Source organism: Aythya marila (genome assembly GCF_965140915.1).
Source record: "Aythya marila genome assembly, chromosome: 2".
Lineage (NCBI taxonomy): Eukaryota > Metazoa > Chordata > Aves > Anseriformes > Anatidae > Aythya > Aythya marila.
The window spans coordinates 21,496,462-21,522,747 of record NC_139043.1 but is presented as its reverse complement, the minus strand read 5'-3'; the positions used below and the strand labels follow the sequence as shown (position 1 = coordinate 21,522,747).

The following is a 26,286-nucleotide window of genomic DNA, read 5'->3' as shown; positions in this document are numbered from 1 at the left end:
GCTTTTCCACTCCCCTCGTGAGGAAGCTGCAGGCTGCCATAAGGCCTCCCCTTGGTCTCCATTCCTCTGGGCTGAACAATCCATTCAATTTCAGCAGCTCCTCATACGTTTTGCCCTCTACACCTTTCACCATCTTTGTAGCCCTCCTTTAGACACCCTGTGATAGTATTATGTTCTCCTTATGTTGTGGTGCCCAAAACTGCACACATTATTTGAGGTGAGACCACACCGGTACAGACCAGAGTGGCACAATCCCTTCCTTCAACTGACTAACCTTGCTGTGCCTGATACACCCCGGGGTACCCTTGGCCCTCCTGGCTGCCAGGCGGCACACCACTGACATATGTTAAGCGTGTTATTGGCCAAAACTCCCAGATCCATTTCTGCAGGGCTGCTCTCCAGCCTCTTGTCTCCCAGTCTGTATATACAGTCAGGGTTGCATCTTCCGAGGTGCAGAATCCAGCAGAATCTTGTTAAACTTCATGTAGCTGGTGATTGCCAAGGCCTTTAATTTGTCAAGAGCTCTCTGCAAGGCCTCTCCACTCTTGTAACAATCAACAGCTCCTTCCAATTCAGTGTCATCTGCAGATTTACTTAGTCTATCTTCAAGTCCTGCATACAAACCATTTAAGAAAACATTGAAGAGAATTGGCCCTGAAATGGAGCCCTGGGGAATCCCACTAGTGATTAACTGCCAGCCTGATGTAGTCCCATTACCTATAACTCTTTGAGCCTAATCTGTCAGCCAGTTGTTCACTCATCATATTATGTATTTGTCTAGCTGTATGCTAGACCTTTTGTCCAGAAGGATACCATGAGAAACAGTATTGAAAGCTTTACTGAAATCCAAAAACATTGCATCAGCTGGCTTCCCTTGGTCAACTGCATGGGTGACCTTGTCATAAAAGGAAGTTTGTTGAGCAGGACCTTCTCCTCATGAGTCTGTGTTGTCTGTGACCTATGACTGCGTTGTCCTTCAGATATTTTTCAATAAATCCCTGAATAATTTTCTCCGTAATTTTACCAGGTAATGAAGTCAGACCAATAGGCTTGTAATTACCAGGGTCTTCTTTCTTGCCCTTCTTGAAAATTGGAACAACATTTGCCAGCTAGTCAACAGGGACCTCTCCAGATTCCCAAAACTGCTGAAAAATAATTGAGAAAGGTTTTGTGATGACATCAGCCAGCTCTCTGAGGCCCCTGGGATGAATTACATTGGGTCCCAACCACTTTTTTGCATGGAACTTTTATTCTTTCAAATGAGGCAATTAGGAAAGGTGGGACTTCTTGATGAGGCATTAGACATTTGAAAGAAGTTAGGCTCTAAAGGAAATTAGATATATTTTCACCATATGCCTTGGAAGTTGATCATTTCACAGATAGATTAATGCCTTTTCCAAAGGCTTTTCCAAGACTGACTGCACTGCACTGGTTTTGTAAAAATGAATGTTTCTGAAAGGCATATAGTCCTGAAGGAAACCAGGCCTCTCACATATGGCACACTCACTGCAACAGACTATTTTGAAAGTATTTTTTTCAGAGGGGGAAAACTGGAACTACTGAAGAAGCCTTTTAAGGCAGTTGTAACAACATCAGATTGCCATTGCTCACCACTGAGATGAGAACACTCTGTATTTCAGTGCATAGAAAATCCTGTCTGCATCAAACTCTGCTACGAAAGTGCTGTGCAAATAGAAAAAAGTCCATCTTTGCACCAAGCAATTCACAGTCCCATGATGAAACCAAGCAGTAAGGGGTACAATGAGATAAGTATTGATGCCAAACTTCTTCAGTTTTTCTTGGCATCACCTCCAAAGGAGAACTTTAGAGAGGAACATGAAGAATAAAAGAGAAGTGCATTGTATATGTTTACACAGAAGTGCAACATCTGATATTGCACAAACGTGGCCCAATGCATATCTGAGAGAGGGGGAAATAACTCAGTTATACTGTTGTTGTGGAAAAAAAATCTTGGTATTTAGTCACCTGGTTTTAAAGAAGATCGCAAGACTCTGACAGCATTTCTTCTTCAGAGGAGAAAAAGTTAGGTAGGAAGAGGCTTCAATAATTCGTGGTGATTTCTGATTTACATGGCTTATTTAGCTGACTTAGATGTAAACATTTTGTTATGGATTGCTGTTTTTTGTTGCTATTACCATGGTAGGAGTCCACCACAGTAGGAGCTCTTGCCACCCAGTTCTGTTGTGCTGGGTGCCAAATAAACACAGTTAGATTTTTTTTTTAAACAAATAAACAAAAAAAAATTAGAGAGCATGGAAGACAGCAACTAAAGAGGGAACAAGACATTAATGAACATGATGGGCAGTGAAATAAGAAGAACCTTCAGTTTTGGTATCAGAGGAGAGTTTAAAGGATGGTACTGAAGTGTGTTGTTGGTGGACTTCTGAACATGAAGTGCAGTCTGGAAGAAGGGGTAAAGGTGACTGTTGAAGATGGAGCTGGTGTCCTGTAAGTCTGAGCCCTTGGTACTGGGGGAGAGATGGAAAGGACAGTATGGATGAACTACGAGGGCTGATCATATTCAGGTATAATAAAGACAGGAAGGAAAATGGAGGGAAACAGAAAAGAGGTGACTCCATAAAATTGACAAACTGGGAGGGTGATTTTTGCAGGAACTTGATTTGTCAAAATCGGAAGCCTCTGTGTTCCTGTAGCAGATGGGAGAAATGTCACAGGAGAGTTTTAAGTTGTGGGGGTGTCTATTAAACCTCCACCCAAAAAGTATTATCAGAAAAGGATTGCCTTAAGAGAGATGACTTTTAACAGTGCTTTACAGACTTCTGTTGCTAGTGACAGCAGTAACAGAATAGAAACAGCTCCAGCTTCCATTCAGAGACCACTCGAGCAGCAGATATCTTTATGGGGGGACTCACAATCCCATTTTTAATTTTCATGGGTGATTCCATTGTCAACTTGACTGTGGTCAGTCTGGACAGAAGATGATAGAGGAAGACTTCTTCTTCAGAAAGAAATGTGGGAACAAACTGTGAACAGGAGAGTGTTGTACAAATTTTGCACAGAATGAATGCTAGCCAAGGGAAGGACTCTGTGTAGCTGGTCAGTGTGATCTGATTCATAGTGCTGTGGAGCAAAGGAGACATCTATACTGCCTTTAGTCTAGGCTTGATGACAGATTATATGAATTCTATAGCAGGCCTCAACAACAGGGACATACCAGAAGGAAAGCAGGCCTTTTACTACAGTCATATTCAGATATCCATCAGTCTATAATTTTTTCTCTCCACAAAGGTACATTTCCTTCAAAGTACAGTTCTATCATGCTGCTAATAATGGAATTAAATCTCTTTTATGCTTCTCATAATAAATGCACTTAACAAAGTCATAAAATCAGTACTACAAAGGAATTCCCTTTGATGATGATTGAGTTCACATTCTAAATGCCAATTTTTTTTCCATATTCAAATAGATTTTTATTTTTTTTTTCAAAAGAAAATTAGATAATGAACTTTATAGTAGCAATATGGTAGAGTACAGAATTTTAAGCACCAACAAATAAACCTCTAAGATACATCTGCTGTAAAATAAGATAACTGATTATTCCTGCACTTCCAACTAAAAACCATCAGTTTACCCCATTGTGAACTAAAAAAAGTCCAACAACTAGATGTATTTCATTATGGTCTGAAATGAAACAAAATCAGGAATGCATAATGGAAAGACTTGCAAGTGCTCTGACTGTCAACTCTAAAAGACAGCACTGGGTGTGTAAGCATTAGAAAAGATGGCACTTCTACTTTCTTTGCTGTACTAAAGGTAAGAGGAAAACAGAAGGTAGAATTTTCTTTACATATTGTCAAATCTTGTTGTTTATGTTATACAAGGGTTTTGAGCCGGAAATGAGAACAAACCAAATTGTGCTACAACATAATTCAACACAGAGAGTAAGTGTGCTGTTTTGTACAAGGCTAAACAAATTTTATTGCATTTCCACTAGAGTGAGTGGTCCTTCCTGATGACTAGAGCAGATATGTGAGGAATGGTGTGCTGTCTTTATGAAACAGGGAGACTTAATATCCTGTGACTACCTTTTACCCTTCTAAGAATAAATTCTTTGCTGTTCCATGAAGACAAAATTTCCCATCATATAAAAGGATTGTTATCAATCTTGTTAATCTTGTTTTAGAGCCAGATGATGAGCTGTGGATTGGGCTGAATGACTTCAAGGTTCAGATGTATTTTGAATGGAGTGATGGGACACCTGTGACGTACACCAGGTGGCTTCGTGGAGAGCCCACGCATGCAAACAACAGACAAGAGGACTGTGTTGTTATGAAGGGAAAGGTAAAGTCATGTTTAGCTATTGACCTAATTATCTTATTTAATCTATCTTTCGGGACTTTTTCTATGCAAGAATACAAGAGTGGGGGGTGTTGCTGTTTGAAGCAGCCCATTTTAGACTCTTTTAGGTGTTACTTTTTAGATGAAAGTTCCCTGTTCAAGGTTGCTAAAAGTTTTCCATTGTTGCTTCTTTCAGAAGCAAGTGGTGGCTTTATTTCAAGGTAAATGACCTGCAAGGTCCTGAGATTTCAGTATTTGCATGTGAGTTTTGGAAGAAACTTGTAATTACATCGTGAAGCACGTGAACATATAAATTCTTCTCTTCAGGAATCTACAAAGATGTTTTAGATGCATTTGATTTTTTTCTTTTTTTATGCTTTAACTGCATATGTTGTATATAGCTACTTTAAGAAAATGCCTTAGCAATCACTATTTGATGCTAAAGAAAAATGCTATCTTTAGAAGAGAAGCCTTTGTTTTCTTTTTCTATGCAAAGTAATAAAACCTGGGTCTGGGATCTAGATGGATTACATATTGTGCTTGTGTCTGCACTGCATGTGAAAAGCTGTGAGGAAAGTGTTTAGCAATGACGTTAGAGGAGGCCTTTCCTCAGTGACTATGTGCCTACAGTTACAAGGCTGTATTTAAAAAGGCTTCCTTTAGGAATATAGCAACGATCAGTATCTAGGTGTACTGTAGGAACTGAGATAATCATCTGGTATAAAAGTCAATCAGTGCGATGTTGCAAAACAATATTTTTCCTCTTAGCAATAATTAAAAATATTGAACTTAGCACCTCCTTGAGGGTTTACTTATTTTACCAGCAGAAAAAAAGAGAATTTACCCATATCAAAGGCATCTTCTTATTTAGCAAAATTAACACTTGAGGGCTGTACTTTTGGTGAGTGCACTTCAAAAAGAGAATAGCTACACTTTTTTTCCCAACTGGCCTGAAAACTATACAGAGCTTACCTCTGTGTCGGCAAGCCCATGCTCAGTAGCAAAATTAAAGAAAACAAACTATAGTTCTTGCTTGTAGTTCCCATATTTCTCAAAATATCAAGTCTTAGAATATTCTGTCATACCTAAGGAACAAATACACAAATATAGCTTGTTTTGTATTTGTATATTTTTGTATTTTTCATTGACACTGGGGGAAAAAGTCTTTTTATTTTTCAACTCTTCAGTATACTTCCTGGGAAGTACACTAATGACATAAATATATTTAATGGCAAATATCCAAAAAATCTGGAAAGACTTCAGTGTTTATTACCTCAAAATGAGAAGCTGTTTGAGAGAGTGTTGTGGTTTATCCTGGCAAGCAGCAAATTACCCCACAGCCATTTGCTCACTCCCCTCTCACATAATGGGATGGGGAAGAGAATCGGAGGAAAGAGGTAAAACTCATGGGTTTAGAGAAAGGAAGTTTAATAAGAAAGAGAAAGGTGGGAGAGAACAAAAATAAAAGAATACACAAAGCAAGTGATGCACAATGCAATTGCGTACCACCAGCTGACTGATGCAACCCCAGCCTTCTTGCAAAGAAGGGCGGTATGAGAAGCTGAAAAGTCCTTGATTTAGTATAAGCACTGTTCAACAACTACTAAAATATTAGCGTGTTATCAAGATTATTTTCCTACTAACTCCAAAACATGGCACCCTACCAGCATTATGAAGAAAACTAACCTTCTCCCATTTGAAACCAGGAGAGATACTCTAGATGGAAGAAAATTGGAAGGAAAGTGAATCCAAAGGTGTGAGCATAGCAACATGGACTAGTGGACTCAAAAAACGAGACTTAATTAATTTAGGGAAATTAGGATTTTTTTTTTTTTTTTTTCACAAGAGGTTTAGTGCCATCAAGAGCAACAGCGGTGTGCATGCATGTAGCTGATTCAGGTGTCTGCATCGTTCTGGTGCACAGACACACCGGTTCAGAAGGTGAGACTGAGTGCAGAGGGAGCCAGCCCTGTGACACTTCTGGCTGTGAGGGGCATGGAGGAGTTAGCAGGTGGAGCACTTGCAGAAGGTGAAGAAGAGACTACATCACCAGTTCCAGGAAAGAATGAAGAAGAGAACTGGAATAAGAACCTTGGGACAGCAAAACCACAGTAATTAATATCCATGAAAGAGGAAGGCCTGCATAGGCTACAACATACAAATCTCCCCAAATTGAGAAGAGCTATATGTGTTTATTGGGGTTGTTCTCTCTGGGCCAAAGTTGAGATTTACAGTTGCATTGCTGCATTAAGAATTCAGCAGGGAGAAGGAACTTAACATGCAGCTAGATGTGTCTGGAAAGTTAGGATTTGTTAGGTATTTTCGTGAAAAGTTTTGCAGTGGTTAGAAGCTGGGGTGAAGTTATAATCTTTCTAAAATTCTTCTCTGTTGCAGTAGTCGTCACGCTCTGGTGCCAAGGGTGTAAATGCGTATTTCTTCCACGACAACCAGGCCATGGTTTACACAGTAGCTGACTAAACAGATTCTTAAGGGCACAAGGATTTTTGTACTTCACTTCCTGTGTTTCCTGGGCAGTGGTTATGACAGTGTTAGACAAGTATGTAGATGCTTTGTCCAACTTACAGAATTATAGGGTCATATGAAGTTCCATTCTTTCAGTATAGTTTCCATTGAATGTCATTGTTTCTTCTGAGAATCTGTAATATGGGGAGTAACAATCTTAATACTAACTTTACAAGGAATTTTTTGTATCTTCTAAGGAGTTTTTGCAATGAAGTCTTCTGTTTTCTGTTGTAACTGCATTTCTGCAATGACACAATAACATCTGTTATGTAACTGCATTTCTGCAATGACACAATAACATCTTCCTTCCAGTACCTAGAGGGTGCCTACCGGAAAGCAGGGGAGGGACTCTTTGTCAGGGAGTGTAGTGACAGGACAAAGGGTAATGGTTTTCAACTAAAAGAGGGTAGTTTTAGATTAGATATAAGGAAATATTTCTTCACTCAGAGGGTGGTGAGGCCCTGGCACAGGTTGCTCAGAGAAGCTGTGGATGCCCCATCCCTGGAGGTGTTCAAGGCCAGGCTGGATGGGGCTTTGGGCAACCTGGTCTGGTGGGAGGTGTCCCTGCCCATGGCAGGGGGTTGGAACTGGGTGATCTTTTCCAACCCAAACCATTCTATGATTCTGTGATCTCCCTTTCCTCCTACATGGTTATTAAATTAGTAGTCTTTGTAAAGATAGTGTATTGTCACCTCAAAGCATTCACCTTTCAGCAGGGTTAATAATGAAGGAAAGTGTAAGTCAGTGGCGAATCAGCCTCAGTAGAAGAATGGAGGTTGGAATGAATGGCTACTACTGAATTTACATGTAGGTTTTACTTCCTTTAAAGGTAGCAAAAAGTTGTTAAATACTTAAAAGCATAGAGCACATAATTTGAAAACTAAATCCAACTTGACTGTATTGTTGTGTTCTAATGTTCAGGATGGATTTTGGGCAGACCATTCTTGTGAAAAGAAAATTGGCTACATATGTAAAAGGAAACCCATGTCAGAAGCTCCAACAGAAGAGGAAACTATTGACACGGGCTGCCAGAGAGTAAGTAAAGGAAAAGTTGTCAGAGCCGAGCAGGCTGCTAGGGATGACTAAGAGGAGAAAATAGCACGTGGATGGCTCTGCAAGGACAGACAGACAAAAAAATGAGTTCTGTTTTGTCACCTTAGAATAGTTGGCTTTCTCATTTCTATGACAGATGGGTGAGGTGATTAATAAGTCTAGGCTCTGACTGTCATTTAACTCTTGATGTTCCCTCTAGATTTCCAGTGCTTCAAGCAAAATTCAAACGTGTTGTTCATGCAGTAGACTATTTTTCAGTGATTGGCATTCAGGCCTTCATAAGAAATTTGCTTGCACCAGCAGTTGCTCTTTAGCTCTACCTAAAATTTTCTTCAATATTATTCACAACAGTAAGGGTGTGCTTGTCTTCATGCTGTTCTGGCAGTGCTCCTTACTTTGAAGAATTTGTTACCAGTGCCTAAGCAAAATAGATCCACTATGCTCTTTCTGAACTGCTTGTGGATCTACCGCTGATTTGGAAACGTTCTGTTGACACTAGTGGTTCCAAAAAACTGACCGTAACATGTTATGTCCTTTTCCCCAAAGTCTGTTCTACACAGCCACAGAGAATTCTTTGATATAAATTCCCTGTATTTGTGCAAGAGGCCCTGGGAGAAGATAAAGTGATCCTAATGCTTATGTGTGCTGTCCTTGTCTAGAGAACTAAGTGCATACTGGTAGAAAAAGAAGTCTCCTTGTTGAAAAATTTAAGACCATCTGGGAAAATTTGTGTGAATTGTAGCTGGGTCACGGCAAACTATTCCTCCATAAGCATATTCCTGAGCTAATGACATTTGAATGACAAAACTTTAGAAAAGAGTGTTAAAGGTAGTTAATAATAACCAAATGTGTTTGAGGTGCCATTCTCTTTCTGAAAAGCCAAGCTGAAATTTACTTCTCATGAGCGTTTTCATGATTGCATGCTCATGTGCCAGACAGTCCAATAGTGAACACTGAAGGCCTACAACAAAGCCTCTCATGCTTTTATAGAAGTGAAAAGCACTGATTTATTAATTCATTATATACCAAAAATTATTTTATGAATCAGAACTTTAAAAACTGTTTTTGGCTATTTCCAGCCTGCCTTATCCAGTTCAATTGTTCCTTTGTCCAATGGTTAGCTGACAGTGTCATACATCACTTTTTCCCCATATTTTTTACATTTTTCATTTATTTTTGATAAGCAGTTTAGAAAAGTTATAACATATGTGATCACTTCATGTTTATTTTCACAGGGCTGGAAAAGACATGGCTTTTATTGTTACTTCATTGGAAATACATTTGTGTCATTTTCTCAAGCAAATCAAACCTGTGAAAGGCATAAGGCTTTTTTAGCAAGTGTTGAAGACAGGTATGTGAAAACGGCTTGCACGAGGGTCCCCCTGAGGATTTAACATCTAACATTATCAGAATATCAAAATAAAGATTTTAATTGGATGAAAATCTTGCTTGAGAGGACAGCTATCTGAAGATAGAGAATTTCTAAAGGTTTTTGCATATGCATTCAAATCTAGGAATTCAGTTTATAGTAAAAATAGGCAATGGCTGTAAAATCATTGCTACAGATGGTTAGAATTTTTATAATATAATAGAATTATATTTTCTTTCTTTAATTGCAGTGGTTTGAGCATGGATTTACTTAAGTGTAGTACACAGAATGATTCTGAATTCTCAAAAGTTAGTTTAAATGAGCAAGAGAACATCAGTTTCACCTATCTGCTCTTCTCAGAACTGAGCTACTTTTTCAAAGTTAAAATGAGAATCCAAATGAGGATAGAAGGGCTTGGTGCCTGAAAATCCATCACAATTCCATCAGGGTTCAGAGTGTGCTAAATTTCTGAGCAGCTGATACACATTATCAGATATGGCATATTGTGAAAATGAGATGGGGTTAAGAAACGAAGCTCACTGCACCTGCAGTTGACTCAGTGCTTTGCACTTTGTCTTACTTGCTTCATTGTAATTTAAATAGGCGTGTTCTAGCCTGAAAAATCTGTTGTGGATTGTAACTCTCTAAATGTAGGTAGCACTGCAGCTGTGTTTAAATTGTTTAACGATAATGTTGTAATTGTTTAATGATAATGTGGCTATATGTTGTTATGGGAAAGCCTTTTTAAAATTTGCTCTGAATTTGCAAAAACTGATTGTTTAAACACTGTAATAAACTATGGTAGATTTTGCCTCTTCATAGGTTTGTTTCCAACATAACTTTTCAGGTATGATCACTGCATCTAATTTAGGTTTTTTCTTAGTTTAATAGTTTAGTATCTTACTACTCTGGCCTTCATTTTGTTGTATTTCCCTAGTAGTGCTGAGACTTCTTGTCTGGTTTTGGTTTTGTCTGTAGCAAGAATTCATTAAATTCAATGGTACCAGAAACTCACAGTAATATAGTAATATTCAAGTAAAGTCCTGTAAAGTTTCTTCCTTCCCATATCCTCTCCAATTTGAAGTCAGTCCACCCTTAAATCACTTTCTTTATTGAGTATCAGAAGAGAAGACAGAATAGTCTGTTATTCAAACTTACAAAATAAATATTATGACTGTTTTATTTAGTTTGTTCAGGTAAATCCATCTAAAACATTCATTCAAGAAGGTACGAAGGTAATTCTGAGAAAATAAGAAACTATTAACATATTTTAAAAAATATTTTAATGGTATTAATTTAACAGTTGTGTTCTTTTGAACAGATATGAACAAGCCTATCTGACTAGCCTGGTTGGGCTGAGGACAGAAAGATACTTTTGGATTGGACTTTCGGATGTTGAAGAAAAGGGAACTTTCAAGTGGACTAATGGCGAAGCTGTCTTATTTACACACTGGAATTCTGAAATGCCTGGTAGCTATGACTCTATGCTATTTAATGAGTGCAGTGCTCAGAAAACATAGCTTGCCACTTGTTTTTTTTTTTTTTAAATTTCAATCCATAGCCCCTGCTTGATGGTATAATGAGCGATTGCTTTCAAATATACCTGGCTGCTCTGTCAAGCATGCAATGCTGTTGCTAACTTTCTGCATGGTGCTCAAGTGAGTTTTTAATGTGAGCTCAGAAAAAACTTTAAAGTGAGGACAAGTTCAGGTTTACTTTCATTCTGCATGTCCTACTCTAGAAGATTAATCTCTGCAGACACACTGTGCCTTGCTTGCAAGCCCTGCCTGTGCAGCATATCTCTTAGTATACTTGCTCACTGCATACATAAAGTGTCTGGTCTTAGAGAAAATGGCATTGTGGGAAAGGAAAAGAGGAAGGTTTGTGTTTATTCTTTTTAGTTAATATCTTTTCTAGATGAGTATTATTTCCTTATTTACTATGCTGTGTTGATGAAAACCTTGCTATTTTTTCCTGTTCTAATGAAAAAATGGGAATCAATTGGGGATCTCCTCAATGTATATAAATATCTAAGGGGTGGGGGACAGAGGGATGTAGCCAACCTCTTCTCAGTGGTTTGTGGGGATAGGACAAGGGGCAATGGCTGCAAGTTAGAGCACAGGAAGTTGTGCACTGACATGCGAAAGAACTTCTTCACGGTGAGGGTGACGGAGCATTGGAACAGGCTGCCTAGGGAGGTTGTGGGGTCTCCTTCTCTGGAGATATTCAAGGCTTGTCTGGACACCTACCTGGGTAGCCTGCTCTGAGGAACCTGCTTTGGCAAGGGGGTTGGACCCAATGATCTTTTGAGGTCCATTCCAACCCCTACAGTTCTGTGATTCTGTGATTCTGTGAATGGGAAGCCTTTTTGTCTCTGACATGGTTACATCAGAAAGAGGACGGTGTCTAGCATTCAAGATTCTGGTGTGTTGTATTTGGCTTTCAGGAGATCCTCTGATCCTCAGTAATTGCAGTGCCTTAAATGCTGATTTAAATGTGTCAGGTGGAGTGCTAAGGATACATGGACTGTGAAGCCAACAGTAGGTCTGCACATAGCCAGCTTATTTTTGAAAATCCTTGTCAAATGAGACAAATCTGAGAAAATAACTCTAAATATATCTTCAGTTTTAGAGGAGAATTAGTAGTATTGGGGAGAATTAGTAGAATTGCAGGTTATAATGTTGCTTGGAGGCTGATGTGATTTGATGTGAGATATGATTCCATATCTCACATATGGGTGAAAAACAGATTTTTATTTTATTTACTTTTTTTTTTTTAATTGTTGTTTTCATGAATTTAAAGCATTTTTATCTCTGTACAGACAAAGACTTAATTTCCATCATCACAGAATATGAAGTTTTCTAAGTTTGCAATGACCCCTGAAATGCTGCTTTTATGCATTCCTGTTTATAAACAGGAAGAAAGCCAGGCTGTGTTGCCATGAGAACTGGAATTGCAGGTGGATTATGGGATGTGATAAAATGTGAAGAAAAGGCAAAATTCTTATGTAAAGTGTGGGCAGAGGGAGTGACACCACCACCTGTTCCTACAACTACTCCTGTTCCCAGGTGTCCAGAAGGCTGGGACTCAAACAATCGTATCAACTTCTGTTTCAAAGTAAGTATGTTGCTTAGTTCTGAGTTAAGGTAGTTTCTATTTGCTGTGCTTATATGCAATAAAAAATGTTTTACAGAAGACTTGCTGTTTCATAAGCATATTTATGGATTGTATGTGGAGGTCTTGTTCCCTTTTATTAAAATGCTTATGGCTTTGTTTACTCCTCTGAAGTCTGATCTTGAGGTCTGATCTTCTGAGCTTAATTTCCCATCCCTTGTCTGTTAAGATTGAAAGTACCTTTCTCTGTGTGTTGTCTTGGAGCAGATACTGCTGTCAGCAATGCAGTCTGCTAACTTGCCTCAAAGACACTCATGTGAAACCTGTTTTTCACACAGATGAATGCTCATTAACCTTATATTCCAAGTTTCTGTAATCCCCACAGAACAAGTTAATTGTAAATGAATTACTTTTGTATTGCTGGTGTTTCTTTTTCTTGTGATCTGTATGGTCTACTATATCTGATTGCAAAACATGCTCTCTTTAGCCTTTTTCAAAAGGAGAGCAAAAGAAAACATGGCTTGAATCTCAACAGTTTTGTCGAAGTATAGGAGGAGATCTGGCCTCCATTAATGGTAAAGAAGAACAGTACGTGATATGGCGTTCTATTGCGTGAGTATCTGTTGCATGGTCATCCATCCGCTTCAATTACCCTTTTGATCTTTCTGAAATATTTCATTTTAGGTCTGCATTTTTACTTTAGTACATGTACAAGGTAGTCTTGATTTATTATCAGCACCTGCATCAAACATACAGCAAAAAAGCAGAGCTGATGAAATAGCCGTTGTAGTATGACTAGTGGCAGTCACCTCAGAAGCTAATGCTATTGTGAGATACCTCGCTGAGACAACATTTATGATCAGATATGAAAATATTTCCTGTGGATTTGTGAATATTATAAAATTACCTCAGATGCCTGTTGGTTTAGCATAAGCAAATGTACAAATAGGGAAACGGTCATGATATAAATCTGGTCAATGTTTTGTTTCATTATTTTCTGAACAAATCAGGAAGCACAGGTAACTTCAGATTCATTTTTTTTTTTCCATAGACAGAATGTAAATAAAGTTTATAGGTCCCTGAATTGTAAATAATAATAATAATAATAATAATAAAATAAAAAATAGGTGAAAGATTTCTGAATGTGTTCAAGAACTGTTAAAAAGATAACACTTGTGATATGACCTGAAGAGGCTGGGCTCAATGAGCACATACATGTGCTGACAAGTGTGTCTAGAAAGCATGACTGAAACATGGCAGCCTTGTAAAATATTGCAACCATACTAGAATCACAGCTATGTACTTCTGGAAAGGAAGAAGTCTCAGATGCTGCATTACCATATATTGACTCAATAAAGTCTGATAAATCAGTAAAGTGTGTCTGCTTACAAGAATTCGTTTAAGATGATTTTTATTTTATTTTATTTTTTTTAATGCAGTTCAACTGCAGCAAGTATTTTTCAGCTTGGATACTGTAAATGCCTTTAAAGAGAAAATGAGAAACAGTAGACATTGGACTATTAGAGAAAAGTAATAAACAACCTTATCAGATTTTCAGCAGTTGGATTGGTTTGACACTTTCTGAATAAAGTCTTGGCCAGTGTTTCAATTTATTTGAGTTAATGTACAGTGCTAAGAGCTAGAAATAGTTGTATTTTAATTGTTGTCTTCCCTCGTTATTGTTTCCAAGAGTTTTAAGGATTTTTACAGAAGTTTATCAGCTGTTGTGGATGATAGATTTTAAAAATATTGTAATGCTCTTATTAGCTTTGTTTTTATGTTTAAACTTCTTATAATTTGGATATTTATTATTTTTCTTTTTGTTTAGGAACAATGGTTATTACCACCAGCATTTCTGGATGGGTTTATATTATTTGAATCCTGATGATGGCTTTGTTTGGAGCGATGGATCTCCAGTGAGTGGTTTAATTATTCACAGGTGTTATTTTGCATTCCCCATGTTTCTCAACTGTGTGTGTTGTAGACGTCTGTGTGTAATTTTATGTTTAATCATAATCCTCTCTTGTGTCATGATCTCTTTAGGAAAGCTTATGAATAACAATTTCATGGCTTGATTTTTTTGTCTAAAAGTACTGATTTTTTTTTTATAAGAAAATGTGCATTAAATTATTGAGAAAGTTAAATTCATGTAGATGGAAAAAAGTGTATATATATATATATAATTATAATATCGAGTAAATATAGTTTATTATCAATATATGTATACTTCAGTAAAATAGTTCATCATTAGTATTTCTCTTCTTTGCTAATTAGCTCTTGATCTGAAATGACCTTCATTCCATGGAGCTGAAGGCAATTTCTTATGCCAGTGTAGAAAACTGTAGAAACAAAAGTGATTCTAGAGATGTGATTGCATCTCATTCAAGGTTGGTCAAAATGTATTGATGGAATTTTACCATAGAGAAAAATGAAATTGGTATTCATGCAGGAAAATTAGAATATCAGTATTTTTGTGAGTAAAATTCCAACATTTTTGTTGTGTCTCAGCAATGTCCTACTATTTTACTTGTATAGGATATGTAATTAATTTAATAGCAAAAAGTAGCATCATCATTGTTGTTAGATGAATTTTACAGAATTTATATCCTGAAAAAAGATTTCAATATTCTTCCAAGTGTGAAAAGAAACAAGTTATCTAAGCTGTGGTCCAGTTGAAATCTGAAAACAAATTTGAAATGTCAGCATTTGCAGGGGAAGTTCTGGTTTCCTTCTATCTCATAGACTGACAGTAGGAACAGATTTTAGGTGTCTGTTTGATGCCGTATCTTTCCCCTCTCTCTTGTTATCTTGCTGTACAACAGAATCCTCACAAAACCTTTTCTTTTATAGGTGAGGTATGAAAACTGGGGCTTTGGAGAACCCAATAATTATCAAGGAATTGAACTTTGTGCAGAGATCAGTGGCGATTCCAGCATGCTTTGGAATGACAGGCACTGTGATTATCTATATGGATGGATTTGCCAGATAAGAAAAGGTATTATTGCTTCCTTATGCATATTATTATAATAAGAAAAGATTCTTGGTTGATATTTTTTTTTCCATAACTTTGAGAAACAAAAACTTTCAAAACGTGTTTCTCAGAATGGTTCCTTGTGGAAGGTGAAATATGAAAGTGGCACAAGGATTTACCTGTCTTCAATGCATCTGAAGATAGAGTCCCTGTGGCACCCTGCTGGGAATTCTCACAGATCTTTCTCTGTGATTTCAGAAAGAACAATGTGATTCCTCAAAAATAGGAAATGTTACTTTGAATATTAATGCTTACGTCTCAATTCATACTTACTCCAACAAATGGTATTTTGGATTCTTTTTTTCATGAGTTGAGCTTCAAGTTAGAAAAAAATGGTTCCCAAATCAGTTCACATACTTGAATTTTCATGTGTGAAAACTCCCTCCTTTACTTGGCTTACGTACTTGGCTTTGGTCAGATAATTGAATCTATAATTGCAAGATGCAGCCTGATTTGGGGATATTTTATTTTACTTTGGCTGGGTTTTATATTCCTTTGTTGGTTTCTTGCAAAGTCTTCTTGAAATCAAATTTTGGATTCTTTTAATTTTCTGAAAACAAGACAAAATTTGTAATTTAGGGAAATTCTGAGTTCCACAAACAGCACATCTAACTACCTTTGAGTATTTTGGAAAATGCTTAGTTAAGCTTTTTGCCACATTCATGTACTGTGAGGGCAGGGTGCAAAATAAATATGCCTCATTGGGCTATGGACAACAAACTACCAGATCTGCTTTATGTTGGTAAAAGGATTTATTGGACAGGGAATATTTTATTAAGTGCCAATATCTATAAGACTCTTTTCACTACAAAGTAAATTGGTAAACCTATAAAGTGAGAGTTGTCCTGTTTTAGAAATTGTTTTCCTTAGATGCTGATGACCTCCATGATGCTATCTCTACCATGCCATAACCAAAACAATTAGGGGAATTCTTTAGCATGACATCTTCTTGCTAGAAAGAACCAGTTAATTTCTTGGGAGCATATCTTTTTCCAGTAGGATTTTCTCTATGGAATTTTTTAAGAAGCTCGCTCTTCTCAGAGAAATGGCACCATGGAAGAAGATAACCCAGCTTCATTCCTGCTATCTCTGGTTTAATCCAGAATCCTTGTATACAAGACCTGGGGAAAGGAGGGAGGGGAAGATACAGGGCAGTCTTGATAGCGTTAATGCTTTGGGACAGAAGGTTTTCAGCATCCATCAAATACCAAATATAATTACTCAAATCAGGCAAATTTCAAGGTAGTTCATAATAGCTTGTGCTTTAGGAGTATCTTATATTTAGAGCCTCAAGGAATAAGAATATGTATTTAAAAATACATGCCCAAATAAATGGCCAAAAAAAGATGTGGGCAACTTAGTTCCCTCTAGATTTTGTTAAAACCATAGCTAACACTAAAATTCGATGTCAAGAGAAAATCTTGCCCATCAGTCATGGTAAACACTTTCTCTTACAGCAGTACTAATAAATATTTTTTTTCTTACAGGAGCAAGTGTAAAGCCTGAACCAACAGAATCTCCTGCACCCAGTAAGTGTTATTGCTTTTACTCTTTGTGTGTGTGTTGTTTAAATGCATTTTTAAAATTCTATTAATGAGAATATCTTGTACCTCAGGAGCAATATAGTTAGCTTAGTATTTATTTTACAGAGTACACAACTACTGAGGATGGATGGATTATACATGAAGACAAACATTATTATTTCAGCACAGAGAGTGTTCCTATGGAAAAAGGTCGTGAATTTTGCAAAAAGAACTTTGGAGACCTTGCCGTCATTGAGAGTGAAAGTGAAAGAAAGTTCCTCTGGCGATATGTAAGAAAAATCACTAATATTATGAAATAAATTATCCAGAACAAGTGATTGTGGTCAGAAAACCTTTTCAACCTGTTGTACTTCCTACAAGTTTTATGAAAGTGAAGTCAGTTAAATTCCAATAACATTAAGCCAGATGAAAATGAAGGACAAATCCAAGTCTTTTTTTAGATTGTTTTCTATCTGAGACAGGGTCTAGGTTGGTCTAGGATTTTTTATAGAAATAACCACAGTAAGCATTAAAGAAATCCTTATCCACATTTAAATTATACAACGTGGCAGTTACAACATGTTATCAGAGTATTATAGAATCATAGGTTTTCCTGTGTTTGAAGGGAACCAAAAAGATCAAATCTGTTATATCTGGCTGTGACTGCTTATGAGTTAAAGTAAATCTTAATGTTTAATTTTAATTAATCTGTGGCTTCATTTTAGCAAGGAGTATTATAATCTTGAGCTACAGTTCTGTAACGCAGGTGAGTTAACTGAAAGTAAAGGTCAGCAGAAAAACTCAAAGTATTAAGTAGCAAATCAAAACCAGCTATTAATTTACATGCAATTCTCAGAAGACTGGCTTTTGAGCTTGTCAGTGTATCTGAGATGTAGTTACCTAGCAGCCTCTTTTTGGTCCTCAGGTTTCCCCCTTTGCCTCTTCCTATGGAATATAATTATGAGGGAAGAATCTGAGTCACAGATTATGGGCAAAGAGTTTTTAAATGATGTTTCCTAGGTGACTGGGTGTTAGTTGTTGGTTTGCTGTCTTGAGACCAACTTGTTTAAATCATCAATATCCTTAAAAGTCAGATTTGAACTATTTAAATCTTTTCTTGAACTGGCTGAAAAGTGCCAGTGAGATGACACAAGAGCCTATATTAATTGATTGTAGGAGGGTTCATGTCTTGCAAGGTATTTGTCAGATGACATCTGCCACAGAGGTTGTGCAAGATTTGATGATTTCACTGACTTTCAAGTAAGAAATGATGATATAGTAACAAAACTTTTTGGCCAATGTTGACGTTGTCTGAGGACTGTCAGCTGTGAGCTGCTTTAACTTTAGCACTGTAGCTAGAGAATATAGCAACTCATAACCCCTGTTAATAAATAGTTTATTACTCATTATTAACATAACGGATTTCTGTGATAAAAAGAGGAAGTGTATACAATTTTAATCGTTATATTCTAGATCTTGAAAAACGGCAAAGAGGATGCATATTTCATTGGTTTACAACTGAGTGTTGATCAAAAGACAAGGTAGGTCAATGAGAACCATCAAGCTTGCATTGTGCTTTGAAATCAAGAAAGAAGAAATCTACTGAGCAGAGAAAAAAAGATGAAATGCTTGTATGAAATTGTGGCCTATCAAAGTGAATGAGAATGTTCTTGTGTTTTACTCTGAATTCCCTAGGATTGGTATTTCATGCTTGATGGGTTTGCTTATGAAGGTTGTAAAAATGTATGAAATATCACAGTGCATCATTATATTTAATTGGTTTTATTTTGAATCCCACTTCTGTTGTTAGGTATACTCACCCTACTAATAATATTATTTTATATTTTTTATAGAATGAAAAAAGCTTGTTTTGAATTTTGCCCTGATCTGTTGACTGCCTTGCCCATACTCCAGTAAAATATAGCTAATATAAGGAATTTAAAAAAAAAAAAAAAAATTCTGTGTTGATACCAGTGAATTTTTTTCTTTAAGGAACGATCAAATCCTTTTATAGTCACCATAAGATGAGTCCTTAAGTGATGTAGCTGGTGTGTGTGCCTAAAGTTATAAAGGGTTCTCTGGGCATCTCTCTCAGTTGCAGTCCAACAGGAATGTATCTTTACATTAATATTTGATTGCCTGGCTATAATTTTTTTCTTGACAGTTTAATCTACATTGATGTACAACTTTTTCAGTATTTCTATTTTACCTTGTGGGGAGGGAAAATTGTCACAGGAATTGCCTTGTAGGTGGTTTGTCATGACCTCACAATTTTTCCTCTGCATGGGGGAATGATCAAACATTTGGCTAGTGTTATGACTAATATCTCTGATCTCTGTAATAGGCAAAATGAATGTATGACTTGGAGAGAAATGGTGAGCACCTGGGCTCCCTCATGCTGAAATAGTGTCTGGCTTTCATATTGGCCTAAATGGTGATTCTGGTTATTCCATCGGCTGCAAATTGTCAGTGTGTTGTATAAATCCAGAGTAAGCACAGCTTCAACACATATGCTATGTCTTTATACAGAGAGTAAGTTTAGTGCAATTAGCAGGGAGGCAAATTGGTCAAACAGTGCACCTTAAAGTGTGAGCAGCTTTATTAAACATTGCAGAATAACTTTTTCTAACATAGAAGCAAACCTACTTATATGTTAAAGTGTTTTGTTGAATTGTTTTTCTTAAGCTGGATGGATGGCACCCCAGTGAATTATTTGGCATGGGCACCACATGAACCTAACTTTGCAAATAATGATGAAAACTGTGTAGTCATGTATAAGAATTTAGGTGAGTTCTGTGTCATTGTTCCTCAATTTCATTGTTTGTGTGTTTGTGTCATAACTTTTTTCTTCTGAGAGGTGAAAGGTACCCATTCTTTTTTTTTTTTTTTTTTTTTTTTTTCTTGTTCTTTCATGAAATGCTGTAGTGGAAGACCATACTATTATACTATCATAAGACTTGTGTTCCTGTGTTTACCTGAAATCTAACATGAGGAAGCTCTAATAGAGGTCTGTGGTTATTATACAGCAGTTTTATATTTTTTATTAAAATTGGCCTAATATGCCACTACAAAATTGATATCTCTAGTACCTATTTCTACACTGCTTTCAACACCATAATTATAGTGTGTATGAAGTGGTGTATTTATCCTAGATGCTGTTACAGAATGAAAATAAACTGTGAGACTTTGAGGATTTCATCTTGTCTCTCAACTTTTTTTAGAATGAATGAAATTGTTTTTGATTTAAACAATGCTGACTGTGGTGTCATACACTTCTCCATTTATCTTACATTCAGGATTTTGGAATGATATAAACTGTGGTTATCCAAATCCCTACATATGTGAAAGGCACAACAGCTCCATAAACTCAACAGTTCCTCCAACAACATTTTCAACTCCAAGAGGATGTCGTCCAACTTGGCTTTCCTTTCAAAACAAGGTACCATAAAGAGCATGTTGGATGTTTGGCAGAACAATAGCTAGAAAGCAAAGGAATGATTTAATACTACTGTTTCTTATTAGAATAAAATATTGTTTGTTCCAGAGAGCTGGTTGTTGCCTACGCATTTTGCTTTATTTGCCCATCCACTACTTTGCTTTTTAACACTTCATTAGAAGTGGTATATAAGCATATTTAACTGTAATTTATGAAAATCATTCTCTAGCCATCTCTTCAAACATTTTGATATGGTTTTCCTAAAGAAATTGGAGAGTTCTTGAAATATTGACACTTTGATCTTCTATTTTAACCAAGTCATAATGTTCTTTCAGTACTGAATGTATTTTGTCTTTCTTGACTTTAACACTGTGATATGTTTTGTAGAGTTAAATTAAAAAGGAACAACAAGAAACAGGCAGACTAATATCAGTCATGCAGAATTTACCAATATTAGTTGACCGTCTATAAAAAGTCAGTTTTGCTTGTTTTTATTTAGCAATTTCAGATCAAATCTATTATATGTCTTGTTTAGCAAAACATTTTCTTGAAATATTAATTTTTTATGTAGAAAATGGACCAGCACAAAAAGCTTGCTTTAAGTTGAATGTGTTTTTTTTCTAGATAAATCTGTTATTTTACTGCCTTTTCTCCATCCATCTTTGCTTGAAGCAGTGATTTTCAATCTGTAAGAGGTGTTGGAGTAAAGATAATATATGGAGAATTTGTTCATGTTTTAGTGTTACAAAATATTTGGATCTACAGAAGATGAACGTGTCACTTGGCATGCTGCACGAACAGCTTGTATGAATTTAGGAGGAAACCTGGCCACTATCTCTAATGAACAAGTGCAAGGTACTTTAATTAGTTCTGTAGCAACTAGATGAAATGGCATTTAATCTTTACAGGATGCCTGTTGTATTTGTATAAATATGGGCAGCATTTGAATGATGTCTGCACATCTGATTTGGGTTCCAAAATATAAAATATTTAGAAATTTACAGTGAAATCTACACATGAATCTACAGAATTCTGATGTTGGCTTAGATATGCATGTATATTATCTTGGCAGCCAAAGTAATGCTTTGTCTGCCAGCTGGACCCAGCATGATCCTTTCCAAGTGATGTAGTTTCACTAGGTGGCATTAACTCGCTGCATGTCTTTCCATATTACCTCAAGAAGAAAACCTTTGGGATTAGAATTTACTGTGTCTGGGCAGTTTGGGGCAGAGGTTTGACTGCTCATACACCTACCCACAACTCACAGCACAGATGTTCTTCTTTTCACTATAGAAGCTGATTTGAGTGATCGGAAGAGCCACATCGGTGACTGGGGGAGATGAGCAGAGGGAAACTACCCCACGTTTCAGTAAACATGGCAAACATTCAAATTAAAAATTGGGAAAGATTTTGATAGATGGTAATAACACCTTCTTTTTAGCAATACTGTTTTTTACTTTTATACTGCAGTGACGAGAAACAGATGCTGCACACCACAAACTGTTTGTGAACTTAAAAGAGCATACTGAAAAATCAACTACTGTAAAATAAATCATTGTTGTAGTCTCAGCAATTAACAAGATTAAATTTAGATTACTAACATGACTTTAGCACTACTGACATTTTCCACATGTGAAGACATGAAGAATCAGATTTTCACTTTTCAAACATATTTAAATCCTTATTTGACATAACCTGCATAAAAGCTTTCTCAGGTGGTTCATGCACAGGGATTGAATTCTAGATAAAAGAGAAATGACCAATAAAGCTGTTAGCACAATACTATTGTTATTACTGGCAAGATATAAAGGCTTCAATTCCTGTTACAATTTCTGGCAGACTGACAATATTAACATTTGGCAAAGAAATCTATAGGTCTTATTCCTGGAAAGGTAAGTTGCATTCATTTTAAAAGACTAAGGCCAGGTGAATGGTTGATAGAGCAGACAGTAATGTAAAGACGAGTGAGCTCTTAATGTTGACTAGCAATTGGCAAAAGCCGTGATATATTTATTTAGCACAGTGTTTGATATGCTGTGGTTTAGTGGGTTGATAAATGCCAGCTGACCTGGCCTGCTCTGTTTTTGAGCTAGCCACACTAAGATGCACAAGCACCTTCATGGACTGTGCAAAGCTGTGGTAATCGATTCACTTGTGATAAACAGTTCTGTTGAAACTCATTTTAAAGCATCTCTCTTGTGCATTCTGCTCCCTGTTATGGCAGTGTCAGCTGTTGCCCAGGTATTCCATTGTAAGGGGAAACACATTTGCTGTTACAGCTGCAGATGCACAAGTTTTTGGTGCTCAGTTGTGTTGTCTGTATGATGCCACAGTGGCATAACCACACTGGTGAAATTATCAGAAATGTGTGGAATCTACATGGCTTTATATTTCTGTATCAGTTGTAGGACTGGGATTTAAAAAAGCATTGAGACATTTTAAAAAGCATTCCCGTCATGCTTTGGGGATTCATCCCTGTACGAGGTTAGATAAATAGCTGAAGTGTCTAGCACAAAGCAACAGCTTTATATGTGATTCCCTGTTTATTAAACTAAAAAGTCAATTCCTTTTCATTTTACGTGTTTGTGTAGTCAACAATAAATTGTTCTGTATTTCAGAAAAATACTTAATCTCTCAGCCTTACACCTGAGTTCGTTTACCATTCATTAAAAGTATTTTTTTTTTCTTTCTCTCTCTCTCTTTTTTAAAACTCTAGCTTTCCTCACCTTTCATATGAAAGATTTTGCTACTGACACATGGATTGGATTAAATGATATAAATCATGAACTGAGGTTCCTCTGGACAGATGGAACAGGAGTTTACTTTACAAACTGGGCTAAAGGCTTTCCATCAGGACATATGGGTTTCTACTCATATGATGGCCAGGTAAATAGCAATCACAAAACAACTGCTGAAATTTGTTTTTAGATTTATTTGCTGGGATTTGAGATTTTACTGCTCGACTTCGTCGTAGGGCGACGAAGCTGGTGAGGGGCCTGGAGAACAAGTCCTATGAGGAGCGGCTGAGGGGGCTGGGCTTGTTCAGCCTGGAGAAAAGGAGGCTCAGGGGTGACCTTATCGCTCTCTATGGGTACCTCAAGGGAGGCTGTAGCGAGGTGGGGGTTGGTCTGTTCTCCCAAGTGCCTGGTGACAGGACGAGGGGGAATGGGCTTAAGTTGAGCCAGGGGAGTTTTAGGTTAGATGTTAGGAAGAACTTCTTCACTGAAAGGGTCGTGAGGCACTGGAACAGGCTGCCCAGGGAGGTGGTGAAGTCACCATCCCTGGAAGTCTTCAAACGACGTTTAGATGTAGAGCTTAGGGAAATGGTTTAGTGGGGACTGTTAGCATTAGGTCAGAGGTTGGACTTGATGATCTTGAGGTCTCTTCCAACCTAGAAAATTCTGTGATTCTGTGATTCTGTGATTCTGTGACTTATTGGTTTCTTGATTGCTATGTTTACTTACATATCTAAAGACTTTAATAACAGCACTGTCCTCACTGTTGTTTTTCTTTGTTAATTTTTTTCCTCCCAGAAACCTGGTATTTTTAAATTGTTATTTAAAGTGTTTTACATGGTGCCACATATCTCATTGATAAAATAGTTAATTACAATCCTTCTTATACATGTCACGCACAAATCCAAATAGAGTGAAGGGCTCTGAACTGTATTAGCTCTTGATGGGATCTGTGGAGTGCTCATACAAAGATTACTTTCAGATTTCAATTCTCTGTGTCCATGAAGGCTGCATAACACCTCTGTTTGTCCTGCCTTTTCTAATTAATACACTTTTGAAACAAGATGGTGGGATTCCTGCCTTGTGGCATTGCCCCCAAAATGCACTGAATGAGCGCATTCTCCTAGTCCCTTGACCATAGTTGTGCCTGAACTTTGAAGGTTTCTCAGTTGACATGCAGATTGCAAGAATCATTTACAGGAAAACCTTCCCTACTGTACATTCAAGCAAAATTTGTCATTCACATTTGCAGGAAGGATATGTTTCTGTAAAAAGCTAGCCATTCAGGCTTTAAGGAGGGGGGGGAAAAAAAAAAAGAGCAAAACACTTCTGCTATTTGTCATGCAAACTGACCTGATAGGTCATAGAGTCCTTCTCTTTAATCTTACATATTTATAACTTACAGCTGTGCTATGGAACTACAGCATGTTACAACACTAGCTATACATTTCTCTTGAATGGAACTCTTACCATAGAAGTCTTAGTTTTATGTACAAAGTCCTTTTCATTTTTTTGGAAGCATCACCTCTGAGCTTATTATCCCTAATGGAGGAGGAAAATTTGGGACAATAAAAAAAGAAAAGCAACTTTAAAATGATACTTTTGGAAGGAGCAATATATTTTTATTTTTTATTTTTTGGTGAAAACTAGCAGGGTTTCTATGAAGTAATCTGTGAAAACTTGTAAAGCCCCTATTTTATAAATTTTACATTTATTTTTACCTGACCTCAACAAAATAAGAAGTTGTCACAGTTAATACAAAGTTCTATGGAACTGTTCAGTTGGAAAGATTTAAGCCTTAATGTATTTTACTTGCAAGTCAAGTTTTTCTCTGTGCATCTCCTCCTCGGCAGCAAAAATCACTAAGAAAATAGAATAAAATAAGCATGAATGTTCCATTGCACAAAACCATTTGTAAACAAAAACCCTTCTGCATTAGTCACTCTTCATTCAAAATGTGCTAGCGTAAATTCTAGCCGTCTAGTTCCATGTAAGAGAAGCTGAAATGTACAGCACACTCTAAGGGTGGTATGCACAGATAAGTGGCTGACTTTGAGTACGAGCAGTTGTAATTTTGCTGTTTGTGTGCTATTACAACTTATAACAATAGGTTTAAATAAAGGACTGATATATCAGAAATCATTGCTTTTTTTTTTTTTTTTTTTTTTTTTCTTTTCCCTGGGGCAAAGGTAAGCACTCTTTTCTTCAAAAATTCAATTCATTTCTCCTTGTTTGTGGCTTTTCTTCTCTCCATGTTGTATGCCCGGAGATGGGAGGATGCCAGAATTTCTTTGGTTTGCCTATTCACCCCAGTGTTGTGCAAGATAGAGCAATAGAGCAACAGTAACAAATTTGAGAAGTACAAGAGGAACAGAAACTCCATGCCATTAAAAACATATACTATTCAATATTACAAGGATTGGAGAGTAAAACTACAGTATTATTTTTGTCTGAAGATGTAAAAGGGGGACAAAAGTTTCTTATTTGCATTTTCTAGTTATTTGTAACTGATTTTGTATCTTTTTGTCCCAAGGCTGATTGTGTTGTCATGAGAAACAATCCTGTTAAGGAAGCAGGGAAGTGGGCTGATGAGAGCTGTGATAACAACAGAGGATATATATGCCAAATTAATGCAGGTACTTACTTGTTTTTTCTTTTAAAATATAATCAAAGCTCATGAGTTTTCAGGCTTTTGCTTGGTTGTTAAGTGCTGTGTTTCAACATCATTTCACTCAATAAAAATACATCCACAAATTGTTTTTCAGGCAGGAACATAAGGGTCACATTTGTCAGACCAAAGGTCCAGTCTCAGCAGACTCTTCCCAGTAACTGCCATATTATTAACTTCCTGAGCTGGAATCTGTAGCTTCCTCTTTGTGTTTAGTATGACCCTTAAAATGACATATGTTGCATGATTTTGTCTGCCATTTTCTGAACATGTTGGCTTTCAGAAGCCATTCTTTTTCTGGAAAAGAATGAATTGTACACAATAGCATGAACAATCTGGAGTGTGAATGTTGCTCATCCATGTTGAATTTGATTTACTCTAATTTACCTCTAGAAATTAAATTAAAACCAGTGAAAACCTGGATTTAAATATCAGATTGATTTGTAAGGGCTGGTCTGTTATGGAGTTTTCCTTTTCTCTGGCAAAAAATGAAAAATCTGTCCAAAACAGCCAG

The 26,286-nt window shown here is 36.9% G+C and overlaps 1 protein-coding gene across 2 annotated transcripts in view; it reads left to right on the top strand.

Annotated features, from left to right (window-relative positions):
• Positions 1-26,286, top strand: part of LOC309875289 (macrophage mannose receptor 1-like) — a 63,250-nt gene that overhangs the window by 22,657 nt on the left and 14,307 nt on the right. For both annotated transcript variants that reach the window (XM_082754546.1, XM_082754547.1), the window contains exons 8-23: positions 4,166-4,323; positions 7,765-7,878; positions 9,132-9,247; positions 10,587-10,735; positions 12,183-12,382; positions 12,867-12,991; positions 14,208-14,295; positions 15,230-15,374; positions 16,898-16,939; positions 17,060-17,223; positions 18,407-18,474; positions 19,619-19,719; positions 20,230-20,372; positions 21,110-21,224; positions 23,086-23,255; positions 25,638-25,740. In XM_082754546.1, the coding sequence (XP_082610672.1) occupies positions 4,166-4,323; positions 7,765-7,878; positions 9,132-9,247; positions 10,587-10,735; positions 12,183-12,382; positions 12,867-12,991; positions 14,208-14,295; positions 15,230-15,374; positions 16,898-16,939; positions 17,060-17,223; positions 18,407-18,474; positions 19,619-19,719; positions 20,230-20,372; positions 21,110-21,224; positions 23,086-23,255; positions 25,638-25,740 (2,001 nt within the window). The remainder of the gene's footprint in view (positions 1-4,165; positions 4,324-7,764; positions 7,879-9,131; positions 9,248-10,586; positions 10,736-12,182; positions 12,383-12,866; positions 12,992-14,207; positions 14,296-15,229; positions 15,375-16,897; positions 16,940-17,059; positions 17,224-18,406; positions 18,475-19,618; positions 19,720-20,229; positions 20,373-21,109; positions 21,225-23,085; positions 23,256-25,637; positions 25,741-26,286) is intronic.